Source organism: Fistularia commersonii, chromosome 15 (assembly GCF_037954325.1).
Source record: "Fistularia commersonii isolate RoL2024-O1a breed Wild chromosome 15, RoL_Fcom_v1.0, whole genome shotgun sequence".
Classification (NCBI taxonomy): Eukaryota; Metazoa; Chordata; class Actinopteri; order Syngnathiformes; family Fistulariidae; genus Fistularia; species Fistularia commersonii.
The window spans coordinates 5,845,247-5,865,492 of NC_141298.1; the positions used below are offsets into that span (position 1 = coordinate 5,845,247).

Sequence of the window (20,246 nt, forward strand, 5' to 3'; positions counted from 1 at the left end):
AGTTGTATGCCATGGATTCAAAAAAAAAAAAAAAACAGCTGCACCAAGCGCCAGTCACAAAATTAACAAACCCTTCATCTTCCTTACACTTTCATTGCGACTGTAAATCTGTTTGAAAATAAGGTCTTACACTCAAAAAAAGGATCACATAAAGTTTAAAAGTGTTTTCATGTTGATTGCGTGGATTTTTAACATTAGAAGACAATAGATTAGATGGATGGATTTTACATCGATGGCCAGGAGTTAACGCTCTTGGAAACCATACAACATTAGTATTACCGTTCAGCTATTCCACAATGAAAGACCATAAAAAGACCATAATATTATTTGGAAAATTATGTATATCATTGGCTCAGCATGTTCATTGAAATTTAACAGTTGAGGTGACAATTTGGAGGCAAATTCTATGGGAATTCAAATAAAACAAACTATTATATGAAACACTGCTTATTGATGCAATTAAGACTGGAATGACAGCCACCAAGTTTACAGCTCTCACAAAGCTGCTGTGGCTTATCAAGGGTTCATAATTACACTGTCTGTGCAGATTTATATTTTGAGCCTTTAATGAAAAGCCTGTTAAATTTCCATACAGCAGCACCAAAGGCAGGGCTGTAAAACAACAAAGCTAGAAAATACTGTGAACACAATACAACACAAAATTCCCCATTTATTAACAATTCAAAATAAAAATCAAACTACGATTTATTATTTTCCATCTACAGAGTCTCTACTTCCAGGGTCTTAGAATAGTATTTCATAAAACTAATATCGCCAAGATTATAGATGGGTATATAAGAATACATTTCTTTTATTGTGGTATTTATCCCAGGTCAAAAGATATTTATTTGAAAAAGAAAAGTATGTTTATGACACAGCTAAGAGTTGTTTGAACATATGTAGGTATAGTGCACAATTAAGATTTAAATGTGATGTTCATCTGGCTCAACCAAAAAATAGAGACATGAGAATTACTCTTAGGTTGTGGGAGACACCTGACTTAAGAATGCTTCAACTGAACCTTACAAATGGAATGGTAGACTGTTTTGTTAAAACATTTACTGCTGTATGGGTTAGCAGCCAACAAAATATAAGAAAAAGGTACAAAATACTAAGTATCTTCTTGTATAGTTAAGACATTTTTTAAGGTCCCATATACTGAAAAATGGTGTCATCCTTTTTTTCCAGTTTCTGTGTTAGGGTTGAAAGGTTTAAAACATATTGATAAATTAATAATCTGGTATGAAAGTCCAACCCACCACAAAACCACACAGTTTGACATGCCAATACTGTATCCAGTTGCCAAAAAACTAGTAAAATTAGCATGACCCCAACCCTTCAAGTTGATTTTCTGTACATTCAGTTCATGTGAGTGCACAATACAAAAGACCTACTCAGGGAAGGGTATCTGCCAGGCAAAACCTCAATAAAAACAACAATCACAGCCCTACAACTTAGCTAGCAATTGGAATTAAACCGTGCCAAATGGCTCCCACGGTAAGCAACACATTCACGCCCTTGTGCTGAATGGCACAGTTGGGCTTTTATCATGTAACACTGATTTATAGAACACTTATGGCCTGTTCAGTTTATGTAACTATATTACAAGTATAGCATATTGAGAAAGAATCTGATCATTGCGGTAGATGCAGATAAGAAGAAACAGGCTTTAGTTATACAGAGTGAGACTAACCAGATCAACCACCAAAGCCACGGTTAGACCAGATCCTACTTCAATTTCTCCATGAATCATTTGTTGCCCCCATAACTACCCTATTAAGAACCACAGGTATGTGGAGGAAGAAGTTGTGGAAACTTCGGAAAAGGGCATCAAGGTAATTTTAATCTAAATGCTCAAGTGCCTTTCAGAAGCATGTTACAATTGTGGACACGTTGGCAATTTTGCTCAGGAATGTAATAGATCAGGAGGGGATTTCTCAGGAGGAAACATGTCACAAACGCATGGGGCGGACTCGGGCAGGGAACCACACCTCAGAGCAGGAATCTGGATTGAAAGCGCTTTATTTGGATTGAACGGCAGGTAGGGTGTCGCTGGTAAGCCCCTGGCCCCGAGACAGAGTCGCACAGGGCTGGGTCTCACCAGGACAGGTTCCAGGCAGGGTGACGGCAGGTTGGAGGCAGGAAGGACTGGGTCTCACCAGGACGGGTCCCAGGCAGGATCAAGGCTGGATCTCAGGCTGGGTCAGATGTTACACCGGCCGGCTGGGTCCGGTCATAACTGGGCAGGGGTCCGGTCATGGCAGGGGTCCGGGACATCCACAATCCTCCGGCGCCAGGCAGAGTGTGCTGCTGCCCTTTCTAGGGATCTTGATTAGCGGCAGCTGCTGCAGCTGGCGCCGATTGCGAATTAATCCCAGCCGTGTCTCCTCTCAGCAGCCGAGAGGAGATCCTGACACTACAGAGGAGGATTCAGGGGACAACCAAGGACATCCTGAGGGGCGATAAACCCTTACAGAGGTCCGGAAACCAGAGTTCTACAGGTATCCAGAAGACCGGAAGAGGGGTGTCAGCTGGTAGTGTCAGGGCTGGAGCAAGAACCAAATAATGGATAATGGTGAAAGTAAATAAACAACCTCTGAAAGTGATGGCAGATAGCAGAGCTGCTCTCACCTGTGTTCAGGCTGAAGATTCTATACATCTCTCCATGTCTGGTCAATTGATACGGACAACCGTTTTTGAAGGATTGAAACAGCTGGTTCCACTCACCAAACCAACTGAGCTCTGCTACAAAAATCGGAGGATTACCATACCTATATTGGTGTCAGAACACATACCCATTGCAATTTTGGGAAGAAATGCTCTGTGTCGATTGAACTGTACAATAATATTTACTGGTTACTGTCTGGTGCAAGTACCAAATGATATTGATCGTTGTTTCCCTGGTATTCTGGATTGGAATCCTTAGTCCAGATTTTTCAAAGCCAGCCAAAGGCTAAACCTCCCGAATATCCACTCTGCTGTACGCTGAAATATTTCAAAAACATAACCTAATCAAACCAAGTGGGGATGTGTCCAACTTACTTCGAGATATACAATTTTGGGGACCACATGGAGTAGCCATGAAGACAGACAGCAATAACTATCTGAAAAAGGAGCATACCATTAGGAACTGTGCACCACATGTAACTTTGATGGTGGCTGAAGGATATGGGAAGAAACCCATAAGGACAATGATGGCAGAAACCAAGGAGACAAAGTTTGCACCGACAAAGGAGAACCTTTCCATCTGGAGAAGTAACAACCAGCGATTCCTAAAGATGATATCTGCAAAGGGACAAGGACAACCCCAATCTGTACAGCTGGCAAATGAGTAAATTTTCATTGCAGAAGTAAGATTTAGATTTCTGAGAGGAGATGCTATGACAAGATCCTGAATGGTTGTGGTCACAATATAGTACTGACACTGGACTAGTGAAGTCAGAAGGTACAATTCGAGGAATCGCGTCACAAATTGAAGGACTTTTGAAAGCAGATGTCTTGAAAATCCTTTGCTGCCTGTGAAGAAACCAGAAGACATTTATCGCCTTGTACATGATCTAAGAGCCGTAAATGAAGTGGTGACTGATCCAGATTTACCGGATCCACATACTTTGTTACCTCAAATTCCTCCCAATGGTACACATTTTACAGTGTTGGATTTATATGGGGACTTCTTTGGTGTTCCACTTAGTGCAGAAAGTCAGGGATTATTTGGGTTCACGTCCAAAGGGCAATTCTGAGTATAAGAGACTGCCACAAGGATTTAAACGCAATCCTCAAATTTTCAAGAAAGTATTGAAGGATGATTTGGCAGGAACAGATCTGGTGCTGAATAGCACTGTTTTCCAGTATGTGGATATGATATGATAATATCATTTGTGCACCAAATAAAGAAAACATGTCATAAAGACTCCATCTAATTGCTACAAATACTGGCAGAGAGGGGGCCAAAGGCGTAAAAAGTTGCACTATTGTCGGGAAAAGGTACTTTATTTGCCAAACAATAATACAGGGACATAGAAGCATTTCTGATAACCATGTCGAAGCTATTCGGAAAGATCCTAAGCCTAGTACGGTTAGGATCATGATGAGGTTTCTCAGGATTGCAGGTTATTCGTCAGCATGGGTAGAAGTTTATGCTAGTTTAACAGGGCCTCTGAGGGCTATGATTAAACTGGGACACTGGGAATGCCCACCTCCATAGCAATGTCCCCTGAACGCAGGATAACCTTTTGGCATTTGACATGATTAAGCAGAGATCACAGGGGGCGCCAGCATGAGCACTACCTAACAACTCCAAGAGTTTCTTATTGTATGTGTCTACTTCACCTGGAGGTAAATATGCATGTGTGGTTCTTTGTCAGGCAACAGGTACGGGCACAAGTCCTCAAACAATGCCCTACTATTCCACCGCCTATTAAGAAGTAGAGTTGGGGTTGCAACTGTGTTACAGAGCAAGGGTAGGAGTCTTTTTGATGTATGAAAAGGCTTAATCCATCGCGATGGGTGACAATTCTTACCCATCACAGTCTTAGAAATCTCTTGAATTATCGCAAACATGCATTAACTATGTCAAGACTAAGAGACTATCATACATTCTTAGAACAAGAAGATGTTATACTTGTGAAGTGTGTCGCAATAAATCCCACAGAAACCTTGATAACTTCAGAGGATGGTGAACCAGAAGACTGTATTCAAGAGGCTAGAAGAGACATTCAAGGCTAAGGTCGGCTCTGCAAACGCTGCCATCGTGTGAGGTGGACTTTGAGTTCGGGACTAAAAAAGAAGTTACGGTCAGACCGAGATGCCGCTCAAGAGTCTATCGGTTTGTGGAAACCATGAAGGATCGGTAGCGGTGACCTGTTGGGCCTGATGATTCGAAAAAGACATGGGGCATGTTGCAGGATGGTAAGTTAGAAGGAAAATCACAGCAGAGCAGGGTGTCCGGGCACAATACTTTCACGAGCAGACAGATAATGCAGGTGTCTAATATTTCTTTACATGTGCTATTTCATATTTCATTATTATCAAGCTCTTCTCAATAATGTTTCCACATAGTTTGATTTATTGAACAGGATCTGGACAGGAAAAGTCACACTTAAAGCACAACTCCTACACTTGCCACAAAGTGGGAGACTGATCATTGCTGCAGTGGGCTGAAGGTGTACTTCATATTACTGCCGTGTGTTTTCCTCTGGATACCCGAGTGTACTATATATTGTTCTACCACCCCTGTTTACAAATCGTATCTGATTTGGTTCACTCACGATAGAGCACCCGAAGCCCTGGATCAATGTCAACACAAAGCTAACACAATCCCGTGAAACTGCACACAGCGAAGATAATTACTTTTTTTTTTTTTTTTAGCTTGCGTTGACTTCCCCGGACTCCACTGTCCACCGATCGACACTACCGCAAATACGTTTACAGATGTGTTAAAAAAAAAGCTAACACAACTGCAGCGCGTTATATCGCCATATCGCCACTTAAATGAATGAACACGTCTCCAAATTGCAATACAGCGGATTCTTCCCACAACGAATAGCAACTGACAGCACTTACCCAATTGTTTATATCCATAAGTGTCCCGATCTGATGTTTCAAAACAGTTAATCCTCTGCGAGTGTCAACCTTCTGCTCTTTGTCACTGCTTACAGATACTTTGTAACAGACACCTCTGAGCAGGATGTGAATCACCAGACTCGGTCATGAGGCTGGGTTCCCTTCCGCTTCTCTGTACACTCCAGTGCTAAAGAATAGGATCAACGTCGAAATGCATTCATATTCTGATTTTATTTTAAAATAAATAATATCATATGAAATACTAAGCTCGCCGGCGAATATTGTAATTAGCACAATGTAAAGTACATTGACGTTACCCCTTTTGCTGGCCTTTTTTTGCCGATGATCAAAATTACGCTTGATTAAAGCTCTTTGAAAAAGTGCAATATGCAGACTAAAACTATTACAAACACTGTTATTAATATATTTGATAAATAATGCAGAGGACACGTCCGTTTAATTTCGAATGTAGATCCTTGGTAATGTCAAGCTTCATTTTTCCAAACTGCAATTGAACAGCTCTGATGGGTCACGTGACGCAAGTCAGCTGACAAGGTCAAAGGCGGAAGTAAATGAAAACATGGTGCTGCAACTCAGCGGGCTCTCGGCCGCAGAGTTCCTAAATGTAGGTAGTACTGGGTCTCTTTTTGCCATTTATGAACTTATAAGGACGCTTAATGTTATGAAAGGTAGCTATCTGTGGACAGGAATTTTGTTTTTCTGGTTGACAAATACTAGAGCCAGTTCTCTTCTGAACCTCATAGAAATATAAGCTACCGCCCTCTGATCATTAGACTAAAAGCGATACTTTCAGAATCAAATGGTGCTACGAGGCTTATCCCGGGTTAAATATAAAACGAGTTATGATGCAATTCCATTTAGGTGAACTGTGGACTTCTTATGTTATCGTGCATGCTTGATAACTGAAGGAGCATCTCAATTTTAATGTGGCTTCCGTGAAATTGCCCTTTTGATTTTAATAACTTGTAAGATATTTGATATTAGTAATTCACATTATTTCTAATAATATTAGTATTATTTTATGTTAGGTTAAGGTATTTGGATCACCATGAAATAGTAAAATAGGCCTTGTCAAAGAGTGGACCAGGAGTCCATGAGGTCTGTGGTGGGGTTTGAACTTTAAATTTTATTTTTAATTAGTTTTTAAAATCTGAAATAAATACATACAAGTTTTAGATACTATTTTAGTAGAAAGTCAATGAACTGAAAACAGTTTGTTGTTTTCCTCAGACAAAATTTTTTGTCAGTGCTGTGCGGCCATTACTTTTTCAAATATTAGCCTGAAACATATATCTGCTTTCTCTATTATACAATAGAAATGAATTGAAATTCTTAATGCAATTCAGACTTCATTTGAGGCAGTTCAACACTTTGACAGTGAAAATGCATCCCCATACAAGTGCTAACAGTTGAGACTCAAATGTTATTTTGTCTACTGTGTTTGATCGAAAAGATTTTGAAATAATATATCAAACCCACCTGCAAACCTCTTGCACATCAATTTTGGTGGGTAGATCTCCATGCCGTTGAAGGATTTGAATTTCTGTGCTTTGAAAAACAGAATTTGGACAACAGTGAATGCTCTAATAATACTTTCAACCATACTACAAATCCTATTCAGGGTTCACAGTTAATCCATAATCTTTCCCAGATTAACTGATGCATCAGAATCTATGAGTAGAAGTTTTAAGAAGTATGGCAGTGGTATTAGCAAAATTTTATTCTGTCATTAGTACTAGATAGAGAATGGTAAGCCGAGCTTGACTATGGTGTCCGTGTGTGGGTTTATGTAGCTGTGTCACAGGGTGGTGGATGGACTCTGTGGCCGGGATCCTCCTTGCAGGGGTGATTACAACAAAACCTGGAGCTCTGAGGAATGGCGTGAGCTCCTTGGGTCTTTGGCAGCAGTTTTCCGTCTGGCAGTGGGGAATAATAGCCCGGATGAGGAGGTATAGTAACTTTATTCACGCTCTTACTCTGGCAACAGATCTGATAATAGTGATGGGCTGTGGACTGCTGCTTTCATAAAACTTGACTGTTGTCACTATCGTTTTACTTTCCTTATTTTAGCGCAATCTTAGGAATTAAAAGAAGCTTCTACCTGCAAAAAGCGGTTTCATGTGTGAAACCTTTACTTGTTTAGCTTCTTAATGTTAGTGAAGATTCAAAGTGCACTGCAAAAAAGAGAACAATCATACACAATACCGTCAAACATTGGCATTAGATTGAATTTGTCCCATAAAATCAGAAATGATATTTATAAGATTACAAGTGGCGGAAGGTAATGCATGTGTTTTATTATACAGGAAAAAAGTCTTTTTGTGTTCTGATGCTTTAGTCAGTTTTTGGGGAATTAATTCTTGAAATTGATGATAACCCCTCCATGACTGTTGAGGGTTTCCTAGCACCCACTTTGGGAACCTGTGGTTTTCAGTTTGATGTGATCAAGGCTGATGGTGGGATTTGTGTCCAGGTGCTGGCTGGCCTGTCAGAGTTGGGCAGCTCTCACACCGAGGCTGTGCTTGATGTGCTGAAAGCCAGACGGCACGAGATTCAACGGGCTCTGGTGGACAGAACCAATTCTATTTCCTCTGCAACACTGCTGGACTTTGACTGGCAGCTAAAGGTCTGCTACTTTTTTTGGTCATTTTACATTATTCACATCAATCATCGTCAATCAGTTTGTCTAAACTAAATGTTTTAACGGCAGAAAGAACAACAAAAGTACAACATTTTCATGTTAAATTTATCAGAAATAAGAAGGGCTATAACAGTATGGTATCATAACCCACCCTGTCTTTAACAGTAACTGTATTGTTCCTCTCCTGTCCAGTGTGTGTGTTTTCTTCAAATACAGAATTTGCATAATTATATTTTTGAACCTCCAAATAAAGATTTTTTTTCATGTGTGCAAAGCTCATATTAGGCCCACGAATATTCAGATCTTATAATATGTGAAGGTTAATAGTCGCATAAGACAGAATATCTTAAAAAGTTGTAAACTTTATTTTGTTTTCATTGCCGCTGGCTTGAAAGGTCAGATTTGATCCTGGCAAATTTTAGAGCATTGCAGTGTTGCTTTCACAGCTAAAGTGCATATGACCCTGTTCTTCAAGTGTCGGCTTGTGTCCTTCCAGTTGGCCCTGTCCAGCGACAAGATCTCGTCACTTCAAACTCCCCTGCTCAGTCTTAGTCTTGATATCACAGAGAACGGCATTCTCAGGCCTGTCACCATGGAAATGAACAGAGAGGAGCTCAACACGTTGATTAGTTCACTTGAGGCTGCCAATAAGGTAAACACAAACACACCATAGACACCCACCCATTTAATTGAATTTAATCAGGGACGGATTGTCGCAGAAGAAACTCATGTCAGAGATGCCGGTACAATGTAAAGATTTCCATAAGAGATCAAAATGTAGTTAATAGCTCAGCCACTAAGTGGCAGCATTATTACAATATGCACGCTCCACTGACTCAACTGAGAGGAACTTCGATGAAACCTAAATAGACACCCAGTCATAAACTCCTTTTTTCAGTATGCTTTTCCTGCAAGCATGGAAGTTGCTGCTTGGCCGTATTTTGAGTCTACATGTTGACATGGTCCAATGGCCTTTATCCCTGATATAAATTGAATCTCAATACCTGTTGGATGTTGAACGTTTTGGTAAACTCCTTAATTTATGCACTTGCATCTGATTTACCACCGTACAGCTAACTTGGCAACACAGAATCCCCAGCCACAGTAGCGTCATTGTGATTCAGCCGTGGCAGAAAAAGTTAAACATATAAAGCTTTTTGTTCTCTGTGTAAGCCATTCTCTGAGAAAAATAAATCTCTGTCATTTTTGAATAAATATTTTGAATTTACAGTGCAGCAATTTGCTTGAGGCTCCTTACCTGATGTAAATGGTGTGACTTGATGACTCTCCAAACTTGTTCGGTCCCTAATCCTCCTTTATAAAAACAACCCCAGTCCTGTGTGAATTGTAAATGAGAAACTGCTGAAGTATCTAGGGGAACTGGCTCGAACTTGAATGTTATTTAACCTGAATTGATGATTGTACTGATTATAATCAACTGATTATAATTAGGCACCTCCATGTTTAAATTATCTTTGCAGATAAGTAAACATATCATCCAACTTTCATCTTTAAGCTCTGGTTCATCTCCTTGAGGATGTTTAGTCAGATGAATAAAAAGGGTAAACTTAATTTGTAATGAAGGTAATTGCATGCTGTGTTTTAAATAGCATTTCATTTATTTACTAAGAATGTTTGCCATGAGTTTTCACTACTGAAGATCTTTGAAATGTCATTTTAGATGCCCCTAGGTATGCTACTCATTCCAGCAAAATAACACAAATATATACACAAAACCCACAAAAAGGGGAACGTTATTGGCAACAGTCAGTCACATCCTTTTTGTTTGACAGTGTTGGCATGTTTTAGATTAAACTTTAAAAGCTATGCAAATTGACAAATATGTATATAATCATAGAAAACCAAAAACAGCAAGGAAGTCTATTTACTGTAGAAGAGCAAACCTTCCCTCAAAGCTTCATCCCTCATATTTTCAGCCAGTTGAGGGCACCAACAAGCCGGGATGTTGAGTGTCTGTGTCTGTATTGCAGGTAGTGTTGCAGTTGAAGTGATGGACAGATGAACACTAAGACTGGAAACACGGCTTGCCCTGCTTTACCTCCATACTGGTCACTGACATATTGTGCCGATATTTCACATTTTGTATCTGGATCTAACCCATTCCACTTGAACTGATCTTTCAGTTTATAATGTTTATGAAATGTATTTTGAAGTAAATATTTCATTGCCATTTGTGTCTCTTTGATTATAAGTTGTTTGTTTGTGGTCTTATTTTTTTAATTTTTCTTTCCTTTTTTTTTCTACCGCCCCAGCTGTATGTTTGGCTCTGACTTAGAGCCATTTTCAAGCCAAGTTTGTATTTTTCTTCTTCTTTTTTTTTTTTTTTTTAGCTCTGAGTCTGACAGAGTTCCAACACATCAATGTTTAAAATGACTAATGCAGCACTATAAATTAATAAATAATTCCTTTTCAAATTGAATTGTAATACTATCTGAAGCTGTTAAAATGAAGAACTCTATTTATGTCATGTAAGATGCAGATACCCCTTGCGAGGACAGTCTTAGTCAGCAAATTAACCCATTCCACGGCCATAAAATCCTTAAATTCAGCATGCTTTTAGCATGACATACATTTTACAGAACCACCAAAGGAGTGAACCGAACCCTGGCTAAATCTGGATCAGCTGCTTAACAACACTGCAGCCTGCTTTTCACAGAGGTCGTTTGTGATACCAGTCAGTTTTGAGCACAGGGATGTTGCAACATAAATATATATATGCATGTATATATGGAGTTCTGTCTTGTGGGTTTATTTTAAAAACTGAAATGTCTCATTAAAGGTGGAGTGCATTGCATCTGGGACTGTGGCCAAATATTCCAAAAGGCCCCAATCCCCCTCTACAATCAAAATAAAATTTAGGATGGTTTCAATAAGATGTTGAAGTTGTATACCACATCTGGGATTTGGGGAATTATGGATCTGACATTTTGTTTAAGATTTTTCTTTTTTTGAAGACAAAAGCAGTGCATCACCTATTTGGCTGCCAAATTTTTGACAAATAGAAATGAATGAATGGCATGCGCTTTGAATTTACTTTAGCATATAAGGCGGTGAGGACAGAGAGATATTTTGACTGATGGAGAAGGTTTGAATAAACTGCTTGAGCCATCTGGGTGGTTCAAAACATGAAGCACTCTGATGAAAAAAAAACAAAAATACGTGTATGATCGAACAATAAACATTAAGCTATTTTAATCAAGTTGCCAAATTGTGAAAAGGATTCAGTCATACATTTTTTTTTGGAATTTTAACAATTTGACATTTACCAGTTTAGAGGTTGCTCTTTTTGTGAATCTTCATCGAACAAATGACAAGAAGAAGATAAACGAAAGCTAGAGCCATGGCAAAAGTCATTGTGTCTTCTGGGTTACCCAAGGTTACGGTCGTGTCCAGGCTGTGGCCTTCAAGTCGATTGTCCATCCAGCCGGCAGTCTGATTGATATTAATAATGAGAATGGGCACAACTGCCGACAGACATAGTCATGCTAAATGTGCTAATGGCATTCCTGTTCACTCTGGAGCTCCACGTTAATCATGAAAATGGCCACTGTTGCAGACAGCTGCACGCTAACTGAAGTAATGGCTTTCTCCTCCAGACACTGCAGTTTGACTTCAGACCTGGAGAGGCAGCTAAATATTGCGACTGACAATAATAAACATGATGAGAAACCCATCGGTCGTCATTAATAAAATTAGGAAGCTGTAAAGCAGATGGAATGTGAGATTGGAATTTATTGGTGGACTCTCAATATTTGAACATTTTAATTGGCAGATTCCTGATAAGACATCCACATGAAGGTGCTCATTATGATGTAACATATTTCACAGTCAAAACAGACTAATAAAATTGCATGGGTGGTCTCGTGCGATGAGCTGACTGAGGAAAATCACCCAAAAGTCAGCTGTCCCAAAAATGACATAAAATATTTCAGTCATGAGCAATTTTCCAGGCACCTGGGTTCTCACTAATCACATCTCACTGCAAAAATATGTGTTAATTGTTGTCATGGTGATCAGATTGTGTTTGGAAATTAATCTATTTGAAAAAACACATGTCAAACCGCTACATTTGACTTACTTTAGTTTGTTTGTTTAGTTGAATAAATGCATAATTTTCACTGATAAAACTAATGTAACTGCATTTGCAACATCAACTTGATGTTTATATCACACACTAAAGAGAAATTAAGTAATAATTATATCTTGATAAAAAGGTTGGTTTATTAGCACGTTAAGTTCAACCCTACAATGATCTTTAAAAGATGCACAAAAAAAAATACATAAAATATTTTTCTTGTATAAATGATGGGCTGTTTTGTAAGAACAGCCAATGAAAACCCTTCAATCATTTAAAATATTCCTTTGCGTATTTTTATTCCAGTTCTCACCAATTATTCTAAAGCCACATCTCTTTACTTTTATGGATACAATATTGGCAAAAAGTTGCTGTTTTCATAAGAATACATCTTTCAACAAATCGTGATTTTTCTACATCTGCATTTTTATATAAGTTGTATATAAAATTCACAGCCTGATATGGTCCGCTGAAAAAGCATTAGAGAATAAAAGTCACACAGCAGCCTGGTTCCTTATCTGAAAGTTTGCACTATTCTCATCGGCAGGAAAGACATGAACTTTAATTAGTTGGGCTTAGTAAGTAATAAAATAATACGCAACTAATTGGAGGTGAAGGCGAAAAAATAGACTTTTAAAATTAGCTTCAAAGGCCTTATCGTGTCAGACTGCGATGTCAGCGGGGTGATTATGGGTTGGAAATTAAGGATCATTTAAGGAGATGCAAAGGAATGAATCGACACGTCCAATTAGGATAGAATGACATGGGTGAGAGTGGGTTTACGTTGATGAAATTACTATTTTAGGTAGGGGGTTAAGACATAGCCCCCGTATTCTGAAACATTTGAGGACATTTAGCAAATGACAGACAACGCAAAGTGCACAAAAAGAGCCCTCAGTTTCTTCCTATTTTGATATAACAAATTTCAAGCTCATCAGTCCCAAATTAGACCCTCTCGCCAATAAAATGATCAGTCTTGGTAAAAAGTTGAGGATAGGAAGTCAGGAATAGACCCAAAAGTGAGCGCCTCCCCCTGAAGTGTGTAATGTCTTCCCCATAATTATTGTAATAGAAAGTTACAAAGTAGAAAAGAATTAAAAAACTAAAGTTTGCTGAGTCATCAGTGGCTTTGGACACAAAGATAAAGGCACATAGCACATGATGGGCCCTATCTGAATCCCTACAAACTTTGCATTAGCTTGGACCAAATGTTTAGTTTTGGCCACCTCTACATCATTTTTGATTTGTTTGTGATAAACAGCTGAGACGTCTCTGACAACCATTCAGATTTTCTGATAATAGACAGATGAAGTTCCGATATTCCTCAAATCTGCAGTGACCTGGTTCTCTACTCAGAAAACATTTTGGTCTGGTTCACTTCTTGCCATTGACACAGCTCACATTGTTTCAGGGACTACAGCATAACCTAAATGGCAAGAAAATTACCTGAAAATTATATTTAAAACAAACAAACAAACAAAAAAAAAACATGAATTGACCATTGCAGGCCCATAGTAAAACAGTCTTTTCAAATTTTTGTTGAAGTATGTATTCAAAGATAAAACAATATTATTTCGCTAATGCCAACCAAAACATTAGTGGATGTTGCAGGTCCAGACGCTGATATTTTGATTTTGATAACTACTTATATGCAACTTTTCATTGAAAATTTTAATACACCCACAATCTTGTGTGTGACGTCTTAATTTTCGTAACGTGTCCATGTTTCTTTAGCAAAGTAAACATGTATTTAAGATGAACAGCTTTTTGTAAAACGCAGATGGTGTTGAGGTCAGTATAGCTATTGCTGGTGTCTGATTGGCCAGCGAAGTTCACTTCATCATGTCCACTATGAAATGAGATGCTGGATGATTTAAATGACAGCTGTTTTATTTAAATTCTATTTTTGAAGTCTCTATTAGTTAACACAAAAGGTTAGCATCTTTGAACGCACCTCCATCTGCTTCCATTTACAAACGCACGCAAACACACTTACCCACACATTCCTGCAATGTGCCTTGAATGCTTGGAGACAAGACACACAAACACACATTCACAGACGGATACACACCCCATTCTGCTTGAGAGCACACATAGAGCGCAAGAGAAAATTGTACAGTATATTTTACACAATAAAAGTCCAGCACATGTCCTCCTCCTCCACGCCCTGGGGGGCAAACCGGTTGTTGCGGGTTTCCATTTACTAGTCCATTCATTGAAAATGTGTCCCATGTGCCACTCCATTGTTTCATGAAAAGCCGGTTTGGTCCATCCATCCATTTGTCCGTCCATCCATCAATTCTTCCAAAAAGACACTGGAAACCTGGCTGGAGTCTATTTTCAGCACTGAATTCAAAGGATTGTCAACATTATGCTGGACTGACTCACTACGATCTACGTTTGGATGCTCTATATCAGGAAAGGATCAGTAGATTCCTCTTCCATGTTGTTTCTTGCTTTATTGTCCTTATTCTAAAAAAAGTATAAGATGCTTGATTTATTTACCTATTTTCTCATTCTACTTATTAGATAGAAGTGAAACCCTGTGAAAATATTGATATTCTTCATAAAGGCACAATCTTTAGCCATGAGGAAAGCGCATGTTGCGACCATTGTGTCCTGTAGAAGCCAATCTGGTCTGCAGCTGTTTTTTTTTATTTTTTTTATTTTTTTCAAGCCCTGATAAGACAAACAGCTCACACTGGAGTTGGCAAGCAGAACAATAGTTGGCTGAAAAATACAACTCAAAACTGTATCGCCATGTGTCAATGTGTCATCAAGTCCGTCTTTTCCATCATTTGGATATTAATTTATTCACTGAGCGCTGAGAAAATTGCTAAAAAGTATCCTAGCAATTTTATGAAAGTTATTTTCATTCAAAACAAACACTGACGTGATTTCAGGTAAAACAATGTTTTACAACTTCCTGCATTTGAACCAAATATTTACATTTACATTTATAAGTTGCTCTACATGGAAAGATTCCTACAGCCAACGAAAACTCTTAAGACCTAAAGTACTAGACCAAGATTCATATGTTTCTTATCTTGTATACTTCTAAAACTTAATTTTCAACTTGATTTTAAAATCTTGGCATCATCATTTACTTCTGTCTTCACCTGATTTTCTTTAAGGAAAATAACATTGTACATGCTCACGGACTGTGAGATTACTGATGGTTTATTTTGATTATGTATTTCATGTTTTGAGAAATGACAAACTTGTTTCATAAACAGCCTGACACATTGTCCTGATATTATTTTGGAGAAAAAAGTGATTGATTTCTGTTTGCTCTCAAGGAATGGCAAAGTGAATGATTTCAGTGGATTTCTGTCTGCAGAAACATATCATACCATTAAACTATTTTGTCTTTTTTAGACAGAAAACAGGGAGTACTGACCTCAAAAACCAAGCCAAGGATTATTTATTGGGAGATCTCAAAATACCCATAACACCATGGAAATGCGCATATGGCTGATATCCACGTTATAATAATCATAGAAAGAGGGCTAACTTCTAGCCTTTAACTCAAAAAATTGTAATCTTTCCAGGTTTATTGTGCGGTAATTATTGGCCCTGTTGTCCTTCAACTGGTTCAACAGCATTGTGAAATGCACCCACAATGGACGTATCATGCATACAGTGGGTGTCGCGATAATGTCATGCAAACTTTCAACAGCTCAACTCTGATTTTTGTAGCTTTCGAGTGAAATGTCTTGAATGGAGGTGCAATTAACTCCAGGCCTGTTTGATGCTGTGACCACTGAAAAGTAAACAGTGATAAGGTATTTATAATGCACTGGCAAAGCTTTTTATGAGAAAGTAACATTTACATGGGCTCAGTACAAACCTATTAAAATTATTTGTGTAAAGGGCATGTGACTTTCCTTTTTTCCTCGGCTCTAAAAACCAAATCCGGTCACAATTGTACAACTCAAACTCCATAAAATCTCTGGGAAAGAATTTACCTTGTTTCAAATTATTATGAATATAACGGAACTCAACGAAACCACTGTCTATCGCTTCAATGATGAACTTCATTCACCGTTTCAGTTGTGATCACAAGGTCAAATGAAATCACTTAACTTTCCCACTGTTTTTGAATTGGGCTTATTATTCTTGCATCTTAATTTTTACCACACAAGCAAATAAAGCTGTGGTTTGATGACATGATTATGATGAAATAACTTATGTTACACAGTCTGTATTCTGTAAGAAGCAGGGCAGCCTTGCTGTCTGGCTATGAGTTTCAAACTCATAACACCAATAAAATAAATAAAATAATTTATGCCTTTTTGTGCTGCGGAACCCACCTTGCTCTCATACTTGGAAAAACATCATTAGAAAGTGAACAATTGCTTTTTAAGAAAAAAAAAAAAAGATTTTTTTTTAGTGGCCCTAAGCCATTGGGGCCCAAAAGTTAAAGGACAGTTTTCAGATGCATCGCCCATAGCAACCAGCGGATAGAACAACTTTGTTTAACTTTGTGCAACTCAATAAATCTGTCGCATTAGGGTTAAGATGAAGAAGTGCTGTGTAAAGAATAATGAGTAAAAATCTCAATACACAAGTCAGAGTGAAAACTTTGGCTTGCTATTTATAGCAATATTGTTTTTTAGAGCATGACTACCTGCCAAATATTAACAATAAATATAATACTGGCAAAAAACTGACCTAATGTCTGGTGCTGTTTGAAAAACAAACACTCTGCCAAGACTTGCTAACTCAATGAGGGTTTGCTGTAAACCAATAGAAAGATTCAAAGACAACAGCTTCCATGTTATGCAAACTTGTGCGTCTAAGTCCCATTTATGCTTCAGTGGCACCTCAGAGCAGATTGCATGGTCTCAGTCTAAAGTCGAAAATACAGAGGAAGCGTTTCCAACACCATGTGACTGCAATAACAAATATCTTCTATTGGTACAAATCCATGCTGCCACGTTGGTCGCAGGAGTCAGGAAGTCTCCACGTGCAACTGATGTCTATTTTATCACATCAGGTCACTTTTTTCCTCAATTGTACAAAAATTCTGAAAGAAAATGCATGTAAATATTTCGAGAAATGATCACTGAGCTTTCAAAAATTATGAAAATTATGATCTAGTGACATAGTAATGCCAACATGTGGCTAGACAAGTGAACAACATATGTATATATATATATATATATATATATATATATATATGACAAACACACAGACTTAGTGAATAAAATTTACACTCTGTACTGCAGAAGAACATTGAATTTCTTCACGTCCTCTGGGAAATCCTTCCTCTTTGTCTCATAATGTCACAATGTGATGGCTGATGTATGCAGTGCACAAAGTCAGTACTGCAGGTACTACAAAGGAAAACAAACAAACAAAAAAGTTTTTGGTGTACTCTTGAGTTCATTAATACACAAGTCGAGGCCAAGGTGGGACCCACACTGCACTTTGTCACGGACTAAGGGTGCACATGAGGGATAACCTATGTCGGGGTGTTAGCCTCAAGAGAATAAGGCTACAGAAAATAAAACCAGACTTCAAAACATAAATCAAAATAAAGCTGGTAATGTAGTCTAAAAGTCTTTTTAGCAAATGTTGGGCTTATTTATGTCACACTGTTACTGTGTCTTAAAATCAATTTTGTTTGTTGTCTTCATCTACTTTGCATGGATAAGCACAGCAAAAGGTGATTTATATTATTTTTTATAAATTATATCTCTGTCATATATATATATCTATATATATGTATATGTATATATATATATACACACATACATATACACACACATATACATATATACACACACACACATATGTATACATATATATACATATATGTATATATATGTACATATATATAGTATTTACATTCCAAGACAGCCAGTACTTTCTTGTCCCAAAATTGTCCTCCTTATTGATCACTGTATCAGATGTAGGTGGCTCCTCCCTACTAAAAATGGTGCTGTCAAACGGGTTCGCTGCCACCACCCTAGTGGACGTAGTAAAGCCAGTAGACCAGGTTAAAGAAGGTAAAGGTAATTGGGAAGACAACACGAGACCACTTGTCTATGGCGTTGACATCTGTGAGGTCAGGGATCTTGACTTTGAGTTGCGAGGCTCTCCTCCTCAAGCGACTCTTCTTGTGGCTAATTGGTGGGTCGAGAGCCGGGCGTCCGTACAGGTCTCGACTGGCCATGGGCTTGCGGTATTGTATGCTTGCACTATCATACGAGAACATGGTGGCCCGGGGGTCGTTGAGAGCTCCCATCATGTCTGCTCCGGCCATCTCACTGGTTAGGTTAGTCAGCAGGATATTTCCATGGGCGTCAACCTGAGGAGAAAGCATTGATAATTTTACAGAATATTTTACTTAGCCCGTGGGATGTGTTTGATAAGTGGAATATTTAGGGGGCGATTGTGTCACATGTTTGCTGAAAGAAAAACATCAAATGCTGGGGATGACTGGTAATCCTCTGGAAACACCTAGCTGACAATCTCCTCGAGCCATCTAGCTGTGAGCACTTGATAATACTTTAGAGCTGAGATGCAGCAGTTGCTATGTTACAGAATATTGCAGAGGTGGAGGATGTGCTCCAGCATATGCTCTGGGTGAAATAAAGGTGGAAAATCAGGGAAATTATACAAAGCAGCCACCGTGTAAGATTTTATCAAGATTTGGCTAGCTTTTTGACAAGTCATCCTTGATCATCCTCCTTGAGTGTTCAGCTTTCGAAAATTTGAAATTCATTGTTTTCTTACTATTTGTCTCTTGTTTCCTTGACTGTAGTTGGGCAATTTGGCACAAATATTTGTGATGATTGCAGGATTTATTTATAAATCTTCACCCACAATTCTGTCATCTAATTAGATAACGTACGAGAAACACATTGATATTTTTTCAATCTTAAGATAGAAAGGCAGAAGACGGGAGATAGCGAGACAAAAAGAATAAAAATCCACGAATAAATAGACAGTAGACAACAACAACAACAACAACAACATCAGGGATGACAATGGGCAACATCAAAGAACAGTGAGGGTGAAAAATACACACCTAGAACTAAACAACAATAGAAATAGTGACAAAAATAAATGGCAATGAATTAAAATAAATAACCAAAAATGTGGCAGGATGTGTGCGGGCTGGGACAGAAAAGGATAAAAAAGACAACAGAGTTAGAACATGGCATGTGAATGGGGTGAGGTAGTGAATGGGGAAGGGTGGTGAAAGACTTTGATTTTTTTTTTAGGACACCTTTCTTTATTTTAGATCACATATCAAAAATATGCATTCATAAATCTCAATAAATGGTATTTCACTGTAAAAGTGATTGTAATTTTCACAGGGGATATGAATAACATTGTCTGTGCAGTTTTTGTAAATGTTCCAATTATTGATGAGGGTAGGGCCACTAATCCATATTAAACCATATTATTCCCCTAAATCCTTTAGAGCTGCTTTCTTGGCAGGAATGATACTTTTCTCCTAGGTTTGAAAAAAGAATGAATTAGGAAAACCAGAGCATGGTGTTAATGCAATCTATGATTTTGAGATAATGTATTTAACATGCATTTGAATTGATTGCACACGTTTGATCACCATGTTGTTCTGAGCAACACAACTTCCAAACGTCTTCAAATGTTCTTTCTTACCTGCACTTTGTTACTCTCCAATCTGCCCTTATTCTCATTATTAGACTTGGCTGCCTTTTCCGCCACCTTTTTCTGCAGGTGAGGGCCTCGACCAAAGAAGATGTAATTGACGAAAGCATACTCCAGCAACGCCAGAAAGACGAAGACAAAGCATCCCATTAGGTAAATGTCAATGGCCTTCACATATGGGATCTTGGGTAGTGTTTCCCTCAAGTGGGTATTAATGGTGGTCATCGTCAGCACAGTAGTTATGCCTAAAGACAGAAGTGGCAGAAACGTAAAGTCAGA

General features: G+C 38.4%; 3 protein-coding genes across 5 annotated transcripts in view; 1 reads left to right on the forward strand and 2 right to left on the reverse strand.

Moving 5' to 3' along the window:
• The window catches only part of atp10d (ATPase phospholipid transporting 10D), a 27,933-nt gene extending 21,906 nt beyond the window's left edge, over nucleotides 1–6,027 (reverse strand). The window contains exons 1-2 of the mRNA XM_086160145.1: nucleotides 5,880–6,027; nucleotides 5,563–5,749 (exon numbers count right to left, since the gene is read on the reverse strand). The gene's annotated coding sequence lies outside the window, so the exon portion shown is untranslated. The remainder of the gene's footprint in view (nucleotides 1–5,562; nucleotides 5,750–5,879) is intronic.
• commd8 (COMM domain containing 8) lies at nucleotides 4,738–13,339 on the forward strand. Of its 2 annotated transcripts, none has more exons than XM_086160154.1 (5): nucleotides 4,738–4,908; nucleotides 7,377–7,532; nucleotides 8,057–8,209; nucleotides 8,721–8,876; nucleotides 10,216–13,339. In XM_086160154.1, exons 1-5 carry the CDS (start codon nucleotides 4,873–4,875, stop codon nucleotides 10,234–10,236), a joined length of 522 nt encoding a protein of 173 aa, XP_086016280.1. In that variant the 5' UTR covers nucleotides 4,738–4,872; the 3' UTR covers nucleotides 10,237–13,339. The 2 variants fall into 2 exon arrangements, with proteins under 2 accessions (XP_086016280.1, XP_086016279.1); XM_086160153.1 differs by lacking the exon at nucleotides 4,738–4,908 and adding an exon at nucleotides 6,130–6,187.
• Nucleotides 13,340–15,730: 2,391 nt separating this feature from the next.
• Nucleotides 15,731–20,246, reverse strand: part of gabrb1 (gamma-aminobutyric acid type A receptor subunit beta1) — a 55,527-nt gene continuing 51,011 nt past the window's right edge. For both annotated transcript variants that reach the window (XM_086160148.1, XM_086160147.1), the window contains 2 exons: nucleotides 19,959–20,212; nucleotides 15,731–18,636 (listed from right to left, as the gene is read on the reverse strand). In XM_086160148.1, coding sequence (XP_086016274.1) covers nucleotides 18,295–18,636; nucleotides 19,959–20,212 — 596 coding nt within the window. In that variant the 3' untranslated portion in view covers nucleotides 15,731–18,294. The remainder of the gene's footprint in view (nucleotides 18,637–19,958; nucleotides 20,213–20,246) is intronic.

Bases quoted from the DNA above. Each gene is read 5' to 3' on its own strand.
- commd8 (XM_086160153.1), top strand. From the start codon at position 6,143: ATGGTGCTGCAACTCAGCGGGCTCTCGGCCGCAGAGTTCCTAAAT. The intron at 7,533-8,056 runs GTATAGTAACTT...ATTTGTGTCCAG, and splicing joins ATAATAGCCCGGATGAGGAG to GTGCTGGCTGGCCTGTCAGA. The intron at 8,210-8,720 runs GTCTGCTACTTT...GTGTCCTTCCAG, and splicing joins ACTTTGACTGGCAGCTAAAG to TTGGCCCTGTCCAGCGACAA.